At 43.4% G+C, this 12877-nt stretch overlaps 1 protein-coding gene across 2 annotated transcripts in view; it reads right to left on the minus strand.

Moving 5' to 3' along the window:
- Nucleotides 1-10343, minus strand: part of SMARCA1 (SWI/SNF related, matrix associated, actin dependent regulator of chromatin, subfamily a, member 1) — a 118424-nt gene extending 108081 nt beyond the window's left edge. For both annotated transcript variants that reach the window (XM_027838571.1, XM_027838561.1), the window contains exon 1: nucleotides 10290-10343. In XM_027838571.1, the coding sequence (XP_027694372.1) occupies nucleotides 10290-10328 (39 nt within the window). In that variant the 5' untranslated portion in view covers nucleotides 10329-10343. The remainder of the gene's footprint in view (nucleotides 1-10289) is intronic.
- Nucleotides 10344-12877: the final 2534 nt, after the last annotated feature.

Below are 12877 nucleotides of genomic sequence, written 5' to 3' on the forward strand. Positions count from 1 at the left end.
GATTTCTTTCTGTTATGCAAATTATACAGTTCATCTCAGCTAGTAATTTCTGCAACTTCTCAGCGTGTAAGAAAGAACACTAGGCAGAGAATCAGGAATTCTGGGTTCTAATCCTATTTCTATATCAAAGAACAAGGGGGAAACCAGGCCCCACATGATCCAATTCCTTATAAGCTGTTGGTGAGGAAGTGGAATCTACTATTCCAATTTCATAATGCTGAAAATTGCCTCATTCTTCAGGCAAGAATATAAACATATACACTGGAACTTTTATGAAAAGAAAAAAGAAAAGAAAACCTTAATCCCACAAAGCATTTTCACTCAATAAGCTTTTGCTAACTTTTCAGAAGACTCTGCAAACCCCCTGTTGATTTCATTTATATGCTAATTAAAATTCTTGATCTGGGAGCAGGAGAGATCAAGTTTCCTTTAATTAACTTGCATTCCCTTCCCAAACTATTTTTTTTAAACCTATCAGGTAAACTTTGTCCCTCAAAGTATATATTTTGTTCAACCAAGTCATAGATTGGGGGATGACATTCAATGTCACTGCACCCATAGGAGGAATTCTGATAAAGAAAAGGAAACGGAAGAAGGTTGGTAAGAAGCCAAGAAATCAAGAACGCAGAACCAGGAGACAAAACACAATGACTATAACCGAATGTCAATATAATACATATATATAATATAATAGAATGTCAATGGCTGAAGAGCGGTGCCTGCCCCCAGAGTTCAAGGCCTAGCATGGCCCACAGAAGAGATGATGCAACACCTTCCCAGGGACAGGAAATGAACTCTCCGAGGAGAATGTGGCCCCCAAGTCCCGGGATGTTTTCACTTAACTGTTTATCTTAGTTGCTAGAGGGAGAGAGGGAGGAATGGAAAACTGGAAAAGACTGACATAAAAAAAAAGGTAATGACAAAACTTTTTTCATTTTCTAATGAGGAAAAAAAATCCTCCCCAACAAGGTACAGTAAACTTTTCAATTTTATGGCAATTTTTATTTTTAATAATTTAATTTTTTAATTAATGGCAAGAGAATGTAAGGCAGGGTCATTATCATTATCATTTTAAAAATCACAAACCTTTTTTTTCCCCCTTTTCTCTTTTTCTTTTCTAGCCAATTTACTTTGCACCTCTAAATCTCAGTTTCCCCATCTGTGAAATGGGGATAAGAATATACACACTGCCAAACTTACGGGGCTGTTCTAAGGAAGCACTTTGTAAAACTTAAAATCTTACAGATAATAGGCATTATTGTTTTTTCCTGACATTTTTGTTCCTGAAAATACCTTCTCTAATAGAGCAACCTCATCTACCAAGAAAACCTCCCAGAACGAAGAAAAGTTTCCCCAAATCTCCAAAGCTTACCTAGCTCACCCCTTAACCCAAGTCAGTCTGTGCTCAAACCCAGCCTATTTACTCTTACTTCTCACATAATCCTAACAATTTTGGTTATCAGGTTTACTAATACACAACAGGAGAAAAGTAACAAATGGGGGGGGGGGAGAGAAACAGGAGAACCAGAAAAAGCAGACCTAAGAAAACAGAAAGCACAACAGGCTGTAGCCACTTAATATATAACATATAACAACCTCAGTCAGCCTCAGTTTGCTCATAAAATGGGGATAATAAAAGCACCTACCTCTTCCAACCGAGGAGAGCAAATGAGATAGAAAAGAGAGGTGAAAACCTTAAACTGCTATTTAAATGCTAGCTAGGTATTATTGTTATTATTATTCAAATAGTTCTATGAAGTAGTCCCCAAGGGCAGAGGGTAAATGGGTCATTAAATTTCCCTCTTCGGTAGAATAATGGAGTCTCACTGGGTAGCTTCGAGGATCAAGTGCGATAATATATGGGGAAAGTCTTGGGCTAACCTTAAAGAAAGCTATGGGGGGGCGTGGCCAGGGGGGAGGTCCCAAAAGTCTTAGGGCAGTTTTAAGACTTTTAAGCGGAAAACCAGGCCTTTTGAAACACCCTGCTAGCTATCATCATTATCAATAATAACAGAGATTGTTCTTTTCTTTTTATTCAGGCAGCTCCTGCTGGTGGAACAACAAAATCAGGAAGACCAGAGTTTAAATCCTGTCTCAGACACTTAGTAGTTGTGGGACAGACCCTGGGCAATCGCTTAACCTCTCTGCCTCAGTTTCTTCATCTGTAAAATGGGGGTTATAAAAGCACCTACCTCATAGAGTAGTTGTGGGGATCAAATGAGTTAACATATTGTAAAGTGCTTTTGTAAACTTTAAAGCCCTATGTAAAACCCGCTAGCTATTATTATTTTCTGTAATTTCATTAGCATAGGTCCTTACATGACTTAGTAAAGACAAAGTCTTCAAGAATTACTGCACCCGAAAAATTTCCCACCCTGAGGTCAATCTTATTCAATTGGTCCTTGTTCCACACTTAGCTATTCTGTTCCTTAGACAACAGACATGTACAACTGACATATGGTCTGCCACAGGCTACGACTCAAAGCCTGGGAAGGCCCAGCCCAGGATGTACAACTGTTTGTAGAAGCCTCCCTATTCCAGTATCTTTGTCCTTGTCCCCCCATAAATCCTCCAAGGGAGGCCCTCTTCTGGGTCTTCAACTGGGAGGCCATCAGTGAAGCTAAAATGCCCCACTCCCCCTTTCCCATCATTCATCTATCTCTTCACTATCTTTTACATTTCTTGTGCACAAGTCATCATTGTTAACATGCTGCGGCCTAGTTACACCCAGTATACAATTCTCTATAACTACACACAATATATACAGGGTGGCCCAAAAGTCGAATTGCAGTTTAAAGCTTTTTTAATGGCTGAAAAGTGCACTAAGACTTTTGGGACACTCTGCATAACAGGAACAGGAGGGTTAAGGCATTCAGTGTTTACAAAATCTGTTCTGCTTTTTATGAAGATGAAAGCAAATACCAGGGCACGGCACTGGCCTTAATGATTAAGTACCATCCTATTTCACAATTTGGGAGATATACAGTGTTATCTGCCATCTGAGAGTCAAAACAGCCCAGTACAGCATCATTCCCAGGGAATAAGAGATACAAGGTCTTTTGAGTATTTATTCAAAAATTGGTTAAGCTTTGCTCCCTACTGTTGTTTGTAGCAAACTGTGGCTGAATTTATTAGAGGGTGGTTTGAGCATTGTCAAGGGTCAAGTGGCAAAGGAACTCAGAATTTCACTAAACAGCCCCCTTTTAAGCTCAGTGCCTCTTCCAGCTTCTAACAGTAAAATCTGCCACAGGTTCTTTGGGGGAAAAAAAAACCTGCTGACTTTTAAATCACTACAAGGAAAAGTAGTAAGTGACATTGTGACGTGGCAAGGCAAGAGAGAAGTTACTGATTGCCCTTTAAAGGTTGACATTTGGTCCTACTGCATCACCATCATGTCATAATCCAAGTCAGGCCACTTGAGGGCCGGGAAGCATCATGTTAATTACCGTACATAGTAAAAATGCTAGCCTGGCATACCTTAAAAGGCAAAATCTCAATATATGGAGAGACTATCACAAAAGCAATTTTGAACAACATCCCAGCTGTCCCCGTAGTATCTCTGATGGGGAAAACTTCAAGCTCTGGTTCTTAATCATGCCTTGGAGGTTCTGTGCCCGAAGGCGGGGGGGCAGCGAAGCATCAATTTCTAAAGGGCAAGAGTCAGAGCAGACACGAGCCCACCCGGGAAGCTGAAAGTGGCTCATCCCCAAAGATCCTGGTTTAAAGAAAAAATTCAACTGCGTGTGTCGAGGGGCCGGCTGAAGCTGAAGGAAAGAACGTGAAACAGGACTCAGACAGCAGCAAAGAAGGCCCCGCCGGCGAAGGACCATCCCACATACTCCGCTCCAGGGAGGGATGACAAACGATGGGGGAAGGGAAAATTCAGGGGCTGCTGTCCAGGGTGGCCTGGCTTGGACGATGGGGGTGGGGATTGCCAGGGCAGAGATGATTTCTTTTCCCCCATCCCCAAGGCCCGGCTAGCCAATGAAAAAGACTCGCTCGAGCTTTCCCCATCCCAACAAGAAGGATCCAAATTATTCTCTCTTCCGAGCCCTTCGGGAAGTGTAGGGCCCCTCAAGTGCTCGGTCCCCGCGCCCCTGCCCAGTCGCCCCCCCCTTTCCTTGCCTCTCCTTGCTCCTCCCCCCCTCCCCGCCTCCTCCCTCAGGCCCCTGTCGCCGGCTCCGACGGTGGGCGCGGAGGGGGTCACCCCTGCAGGCAAGGGCGCCGAGGCTGGAGAAGCGAAGTAGCGCGAATGCCGCTCCCCCCCCCCCCCCCCCCCCCCCCCGGGCCCCCCGCCGGCCTAGCCTACCCCCCCTTCCCCCTCCTCCCCCCGGTCCCCGGAGGCCGCTCCCGCCTCCCGAGCTGTGGACGGTCCCGGCTCCTCCTCCGCTCTGGCCCCGGGGCCGAGCTGCTGCAGCTCCATGGGTACGGCGGCTGCGGCGGGGAGGCCGCGGGCTCGGGGCTCGGAGCTCGGGGCTCGGGGCTCAGGTCGAGCTCGGGAAGCTGGGCAGGAGAAGCGGCCAGCTGCGAGACCCCTCCGCTGAGCAGGGGAGAAGGGAGCAGGGAGCACGGAGCCGCCGCCCCCTTGTCCTTCCCAGCCCTCCTACGTCACGGCCTCCCCCCTCCCCTCCCCGCCCCCCGCGCCCCCCCTCCCGGCGCCCCCCACAACAATCGCGAGACTCCCCCCTCCCAACCGGCGCCGGAGCGTTCGCCCAACGGCGGGAGGGGTGGGGGGAGATGCGCTCTTCCCGACACCCCCCAGGATCCCTAGCGCAACCGCTCGACCACCCGTTGATGGGGAGAAAAGGGAGGGGGAAGACAGAGAGGGGAGGGGGAGGGGAAGCCAACTGAGGTCCAGCTTCTTTTTTTTTTTTTTTGGTTGTTTTGTAACCTCCAAGGGCTCTTGGTTCCTTGCTTATAAAATTCCCTAAACAAAGCTCCACCCAGGCCTTTAGGCCCAGACCAGTGATTGACTCTCTGGCCACCCTCAAACTCCAGAAACTCACTGGCCCTTCCTTTGCTTGAAGGGGCTATGGGATTCCCACCTTCTAGTGCCATCCTCTCCTTTTACAGGTAGGAAAACCCAGCACAGAGAGGCAGAGGAACTGACACACAGCCACACAGCAAGTATTCTCCTGCCTTAAAAGCTGGCATTCTGCTCGGGGAGCAGTCCAGTCACTTCTTGGATATTGAGTGCAGCTAAAAACAACTTGCATCTACAATCCCAAAGGAGAAGCTGGGCAATTTGCATTCTCCAGACCCCCACTGAGACTGACACAGTGAGATGGTCAGTCTCCCGAAGGCCTTCACTTCCCAAAGCTAACCCAAAGCTTCATGTGGTACCTGGCACATAGTAGGTGCTTAATAAAGGATTCTTGACTTGACTTGAACTCCTGTGTTTTTTTCCCCTATTTTCTTTCCAATTTTCAGAGTTTAAATTATCTAACAGTCATTAAAAAGGGTTTAAAAGTAAGTAGTATACCAAAAAAAAAAAAAGCCACAGATTGAAAAGTTAAGAGAATTAATTAGTTCCACCCTGAGGACTTTGCCAGTCTGCTTTCTAATCCAGTCTATCAACCATTTCTTAAGCCCCTAGTGTGGAGAAGGTAACCTGGCATTGTGGACCAAAACCTAGCTCTGGAATGAATAAAAAGAACTTGAATTGAAATGTCTACACCTGTGATTTGGGGCAAGTCCTTTCACCTCTCTGGCCTCAGTTTCCTCCTCTGTCAAATAACAGGGCTGGACAAGGTGGCTTCTGAAGTCTCTTCTTTGGGATGGGGGCAGGGAGAGGAGAGAAACACCTTTTCCCCTCCTTTCCCTATAAACCTTCCACAACCTGGCAAATGTCTAAAATTCCAAGATCAGAGAGAGCTTCATTGCTTCCACTGAAGATTATATAAATCACATCAGAAAACATAACTAGCTAAGGAAGGGGGAAGCTTTTAATTATTACAATTTATGAGAAAGATTCCCATTTCCTTCAGCAGGTTTTGATTGTGGGAAAGCGGTCTAGAAAGACCTAGGAGGCTGGGAGAGGTATCCACCAATAATGGGCACAGAAAGAGGAGAGTCTCAGAGATACCGGCTTCAATTCTTCTATAGCCTTAATTCTCTCTCCAAAATTCTTCTTGCTCACTTTATAAACTCACCAGATTGCCAGTTCCTTAGGTGGGAACAACTGGGACATCCCAGGTTGCAGAGAAGGGAAGGCATTGACTGGGAAATCAGAAGACCAGAGTTTGGCTCTCGGCTCTGCATTCATGGAATGACCTTAGGGCAAGTTCCTTCCCCTCTCTGGGCCTCAGTTCCTCATCTGGAAAATGAAGAGCCCTTTCCAGCTCCCAGTTCGTTGATCATACTAACACACTCCTTCTTCTTTTCTCTGCAATTCATTTCCTTACAAAGGCAGGAGAAAGGTGGCCAGTAAAGGAGGCCTTCGTTATCAGTTGCCTACTTGCAAGCCCTTGGAAATGGGATTAAATTTTCCCAGGAAAATAAACAACTTGATTTTAAAACCACACTATTTAAAAGCCAACCAGTGTATATGCTGAGAGTTTCTTATATACATATATTATCATAGGGTCAGAGATCTAGTTCAATCCCCTCATTTTACAGATGAGGAAACTGAGGCTGAGGGAAATTAAATGACACCCAAGATCACACAGGTAGTATCAGAAGTAGTATTTGAACTCCCACTTGGTCATCCTTCCCTTTGGAGCAGATGTCATTGCATATTAGGTAGAGGCCTGGCCTTGGAATCAAGTCTGCAACATATACTGACTGTACAGACAAGATATAACTTCTTGGGTCAGCTAGGTGGCACAGTGCATAGAGCACTGGCCCTGGAGGCAAGAGGACCCAAATTCAAATTCTACCTCAGACACTTAATAGCTGTGTGACCCTGGGCAAGTCACTTAACCTCTATTGCCTTGGGGAAAAAAAAAAGACAACTCAAGGTCCTAGGAGCTTCTGTGGGACCAGAAGTTTCAGACAAGTCACTGACCAGGATTTCCCTAGTCAATAAAATGACAGGTCCAACCTTCCTCCCATCCCCTAAAATGTATGGGAGCAGCTGGAAAGACAGTATTTGCCTATTACTCCTTTGCAAATAGCCTATGTAAAGAACTGTTGGCCAGTTTGTGGCAACAGCTGCTATTGACATAGCCTGGCCGGGATACCCATTTGCACATCCACCTAAAAGCCCATACTCAATGAGTCAATCCGTTTCCATTGCCCCATTGCATTGTGTACAGCAAGCAGCTTTTCCTCAGAAAGTTCACCCCAGCAATGCTGCCTTGTTTACAATTCTCCTTTCCTACTTGCTTTACTTCCTCTGATGGTGAGGAAACAAAGCAGCCTTTAACGAAGTAGTTTGAAACAGCAAGGTTATGGGATCATAGTCAGTCTCCTCATTCTATACATGTGAAAATCGATACCCAGAGGGTCAGAGTTCCTTGCTAAATGCACAGTCAGAATTTGAACTCAGATCCTTTGATTCCAATTCTAGTACTGGTCTTCTAGAAAATTGTCCCATATAAACAAATTGTGATCATAAAAGTGTTTTCAATCTCTCTTTGTTTAAAGGTGTATTGATACCTTTTTTGGTACATGTCACCCTCTAAAAATAGATATTTGTAAAGCACTTAGCACAGTGCCTAGCACATAGTAGGTGCTATATAAATGTTTATCCCCTTCCCTTTCCCTTCTTTCCTTATCCATGCTGGATATTTCTTCCCTGGTAATAAAGATTTTTTTCAAAAGCAGTTCAGCAAAACCAACTGACATCCACTATTTCTGACACATGCAACATTCCAAACACCCCAACCTCTGCAGTAAAAGGAATGAAATGTTTTCCCTTGTCTCTTCTCAGGGACTAAGACATAATTATAGCATTCAGCTTCATTTCTTTGTCTTCCGTTTTACATTGTGGTAGTCACTGAGCCTAATTTGATTCTGCATCAGTTCATATAAGTCTTCCCACATTTCTCTGAATGCCTCTAAGTCCATTACATTTCAGAGAACGTTTTCATCAGCCAGGTTTCCAGATTCACTTTGGTTTGGTTTAATCACCAAAAAGTGCTTCTATGGAAAATTCTGGCAGACATGGGACTTTGCTGGATCCATCGGGAAGTTTTAAGATACTTAAGGTGACCTTAAGCTGCCTTGCTAGATCCAGAGTCAGCTGAAGAAACTTAGGATGTGTTGCTTGGGTCCGTGGGTCCAAGGCATAGGGGGTGGTAGCTGCTTTCAAATCTCTAAAGGGGGTCACATAGAAGAGGGAGGTAATGAGTTCTCCCTCACTAAAGGGCTTAAAACAGATGCAGGATGACCACTTACCAGGGATACTACAGGGGGGAATTCTTAGGTCTAAGTGTTGAATTAAATGATGATGTCTCTTCCATCTCTGACATTCCAGGATTCTCTGACTTACTCTAGGGTATCCAATCTTGTTTAGAAGCTAACAAAATCCTTTAAAGGGTTCCTGGTACTGTGTAATAATTTCCTAAGACACCGATCACCACTGTGTAACAGTTTCAATATTGCCCTGGCTCTTTTCTCAGAGCTGGCATTCTGACAGACACATCAAACCACATTATGACCTACAACCAACTTGGGGATTCCATTGATAGGGTTCCATAGCTAGGCCCAAAGGATTTTGGCTCTAGGGTTTTAACCAAAAGAAAGTCGGTTTTCTCTCCCTTGTTTTCTAAAGAGAGATTACTGCAAGCAGCTTCCTCAAAATCCTGAGGAACTGGGGCAGCTAGGTGGCACAGTGGATAGAACACGGGCCCTGGAGTCAGGAGGACCTGAGTTCAAATCGGACCTAATACACATAACACTCACTAACTGTATAGACTCTGGGCAAGTCACTTAACCCCAACTGCCTCACCTCAAAAAAAAAATCCTGAGGAATTGCACCAGCACTTTGTATATAATGAAGAAAAGTTAATGCAGCCTAGGAGTGGTTGAACAAACAGTGCCATATAAACAGAATGGGATACTATTATGCAGTAAGAAATGACAAATAGGAGGAATTCAGAGGATAGACAGAATCTATCAACAGGTCCCAACAGGCACCATGGGTCCTGGGGATATAATTACAGAGCAATAAAATCACCCCTGGCCTCAAGTAACTTGCATTCTATTAGGGGAGACAATATAGACAAATATAAGTAGATTACAGGAAAAAATAAAATCTTTACAAAACAGTTGGGGCTCAGGAAAGTCCTAGTGAGAAAGGGGGTATGCAAGAGCACAATTTCTATGCTGATGTAAATGATAAGATCACTAAAAAAGAAATTAAACCCTAAGTAATAGAGAAAAACAAAAACAAAACAAAGCACTAAAGAATGGAGAATGAAATCTTATCTCAAATCATTGGAGTAGGACAGGCAGGTATTATGGTGTAAATTGGCACACACACAGTATCTGCATCAGATATTTTGCTTAATTAGTTTTATTTTTGGTCACAAAGGAGGGCTTGATCTGGGTGGGGCAGGAAGTGATTGTGATGTCAAGATAAAAGGCCTCAATAACATTTACATTAAAAAAAATAATCATGCAAATTGCTTTGAATTGGTCAGTGGAAACTACCGTCACTCTCCCTTGTCAGGCTTTCTTGTATCCCATAGGCCCATGAAGCTTGGAAGCCACTGCTGTAGTGGGAAAAGAAGGTTAGATTTGGAATCAGAAGGTTTCAGTTCCCAGCTCTGCTGAATTACAACTGTCAGTCTCTTAAATCATTTTTCTCAGTGAGGCCCAATTACCTAATTTGTAAAATGTGCATCATAAAGGCCTGCTTACCTCACCAGGTTTTTGTGAGGTCAGCACCCTAGACAGTATATAAGGGGGTGCTCGGGCTGGGACTGGAAGAGCTGTGTTTTAAAGACAATCTTTGCAATGGTGGTGTATAATACAGTAAGTTTACTTCTCCCTTTATATATATAAAGGTATATATTTGTATATTATATATATTTATGTATACATAATTATACATGTATACATGTATGTATATATATATATACACACACACACACACATACACACACACAGATATGTATATTTAGGAGTCCTCTTTGACCTTCAATAGCATTCGATAACCTCTTTAATGTTAGATCTACATTCATCTCCCTAGATTTCCCCCTTTTGAGCCATCATAAGGTATCAGCTTGACTTATCTTACCAAGAAGCATGCCCCCTGACCCCTTCCAGTTCTTTATGCTAAATACTTGTCATCCTGTCTTTTTCAGGACAGGGTCAAAAACCTGTGGCATGCCGAAGCTCACCTCAACCAAAGGCTCCAATCTCTGAGGGTGTAGAGCCATCTCCAATGCATCCTCACCATGAGAGCAAAGTGGAGAAAAAAGCAGATGCGTAGCCTAAAGAGAAAGAGAAGGAAGATGAGACAACAGTCTAAGTAAATACTCACAGTAGCAGCGATGCAGAATGACACCCCCCTAACTGAGTTGCAACATCATCAAATATCATCACCCATCATATAAAAAAAAGCCAACTTTCAACATCATCTCTCCTCACCAACTTATTCCTTCCATCTGACAGGACAATTTTCATCTTTCCCATACCATTTTTAATTTAAGGAATGGCACTTGCATAAGACCAAAATCAAGTTCACTAAATAAGTTAATATGATTTAGACCTTTAATGTAGATGGGATCAACAAATTGCTGAGCATAGTATAGGAATTACGATAATAAATCATTGTCCCTGTTAAAAAACAGAAAAGGTCTTGAGTGTGTTATTTTTAAGAAGCATATGTGATCCACAACTACAGCTCAGAGCTAGGAGGAGGGCTCGAGGGAGGGATTCTGGGGGGAGCCACCCAGGATGTCTCTAGTCTAACCCATGTCATTTCTCCCTGTATTCTAACTCGGGAGCTGGGGGAGGAAGCTCAGGGGGGCTTCAGATCTAGTTCAACCCATGCCATTTACATTCTTTTTTTTTTTTTTTTTTGGCTAGGCAACAGGGTTAAGTGACTTGCCCAGGGTCACACAGCTAGTAAGTGTTAAGTGTCTGAGGCTAGATTTGAACTCAGGTCCTCCTGACTCCAAGGCCAGAGCTCTATTTACTGTGCCACCTAGCTGCCCCATCATTTACATCTATTCTAACTCAGAACATCGGAGGACGAACGGCAGAGGGCCCAACCTTGGTCCAGCCACGACTTCACATGGGTCATCCAAACAGTTTCTACACATTATCACTCCTAGGCCTAGACTTTCAGCACCAAGCGAACAGTCCAGTTCTTAATGAATTTTGTGTTCCTGATAACCAATAACACTATTTCTCACTCCTAAAGCTGAGGATCTGAGTTAGAATTTGGCTCTCTGTCAGAATACTTCAGGGGAGGCAGAACTCTAAGGCTAAGACAGACAGGCCTGCACAACTTGGCAGTAGGTAGGGGCCAAAATTAAAATCGGCTAAACTTCTTCAGGCGGCAGATAGGTTTTTAGCAGTTCACTTTGCAAGTAAAGTTATAATTAATGATTAAACTATTTTGCAATATTAAAAAGGGACATTTCAATTAATTATCAATTAATTACAATTAGTATTTAAGATTTTTATCATGAAATCACTCCTCTCAGACTAGAGACAGAGGATGGCTGGTTGACGAGGGTCATGTGACAAAACAGGAGAGCATGCACAGTGGCAAGTCACTAAGTTACCTGACCTGCACAATAGTGACTAGTGGAAGGCTGTGGATGGTCAAAGCACTCATTACATCTTTACTTAAATTTTATACCCTCTACATTTTTCAAAGGCCACCCAAAATCCTTTGGCAGCCGCAAGTGGCCCTTGAAGGGGGCTGTATGTTGTGCAGACCTAGGCTAAGGTAACCTACACCAAGCTTCATATTACAATCTTGATGACAGTGAGGTCTCTGTCCCCTATGCTCTCTAGCTCTGCATCTGTGATCCTCTCAAGGTTCCTTCTAGTTTGATATCTGACAATTAAGAATCTAACAAAGCAGTTCCACCAAGGAAAATATTAAATATCCATTCCTCAATCTTGATTATAGCTTTAAAAATGCTATTGGGTGTGTCCCACCAACCTCAACTCATGCTGGACAGCCAGCCTACTTGGAATACTATCACTTTTTCTGTGTTTCATCCTCGGTCCTTTCTTCATCTTTGTAAAATTTTGAGCTCACTGAAGCCTCCTAATGTGCCATTAAAGAAATATTACATTTGCTCTCTTAAGCCCACTGTAGAAAAGGATTGTGGGGATGGATGGGAGGGGAGCGGTGGAAGGAGGAGGGTGGTAGGGCCAAAAATAAAAAGGAATGCTTATCCTAAGTAATTAATTGTAATTATATTTTAATTATAGTTATATTTAATACAATTTTAATTATATTAAACAATTTTTGTGCATTGTCATCTATTTATTTCTCCTTTTATTGTTCACTTGTGTCTGACTCTTCATGACCCTATTTTGGGTTTTGTTTTTTCAACAAAGATACTAGAGTGGTTTACCATTTCCTTCTCTAGCTCATTTGACAGATGAAGAAACTGAGGCAAACAGGTTGAAATGATTTACCTAGGGTCACACAGCTAGTAGGTGTCAGAGGCAGGATTGGAACTCAGGAAGAAGTCTTTCTGACTTCAGGTTGGACACTCTATCTACTTTGCTACCTAAGCCCCTCTTATCTTTCCCAATAGATTGTAAAAAAATACTTTAGTTTGATATCTTTTGTTTTCATATCACTTAGATTTTTCCCTGTATCCTTGCTTCACTCCCCACACCCCAAGGGCCAACTTACATAACTAGTTTAACACATGAGATACCCACGAACCTTCTCTTTGACTGTCCATGAACAGGTAGCAACCCAGACTCTGCTTTGACTATTTCCAGGAACAGG

The sequence above is a fragment of the Vombatus ursinus genome, unplaced genomic scaffold, assembly GCF_900497805.2.
Source record: "Vombatus ursinus unplaced genomic scaffold, bare-nosed wombat genome assembly UNPS02004596.1, whole genome shotgun sequence".
Taxonomy (NCBI): domain Eukaryota; kingdom Metazoa; phylum Chordata; class Mammalia; order Diprotodontia; family Vombatidae; genus Vombatus; species Vombatus ursinus.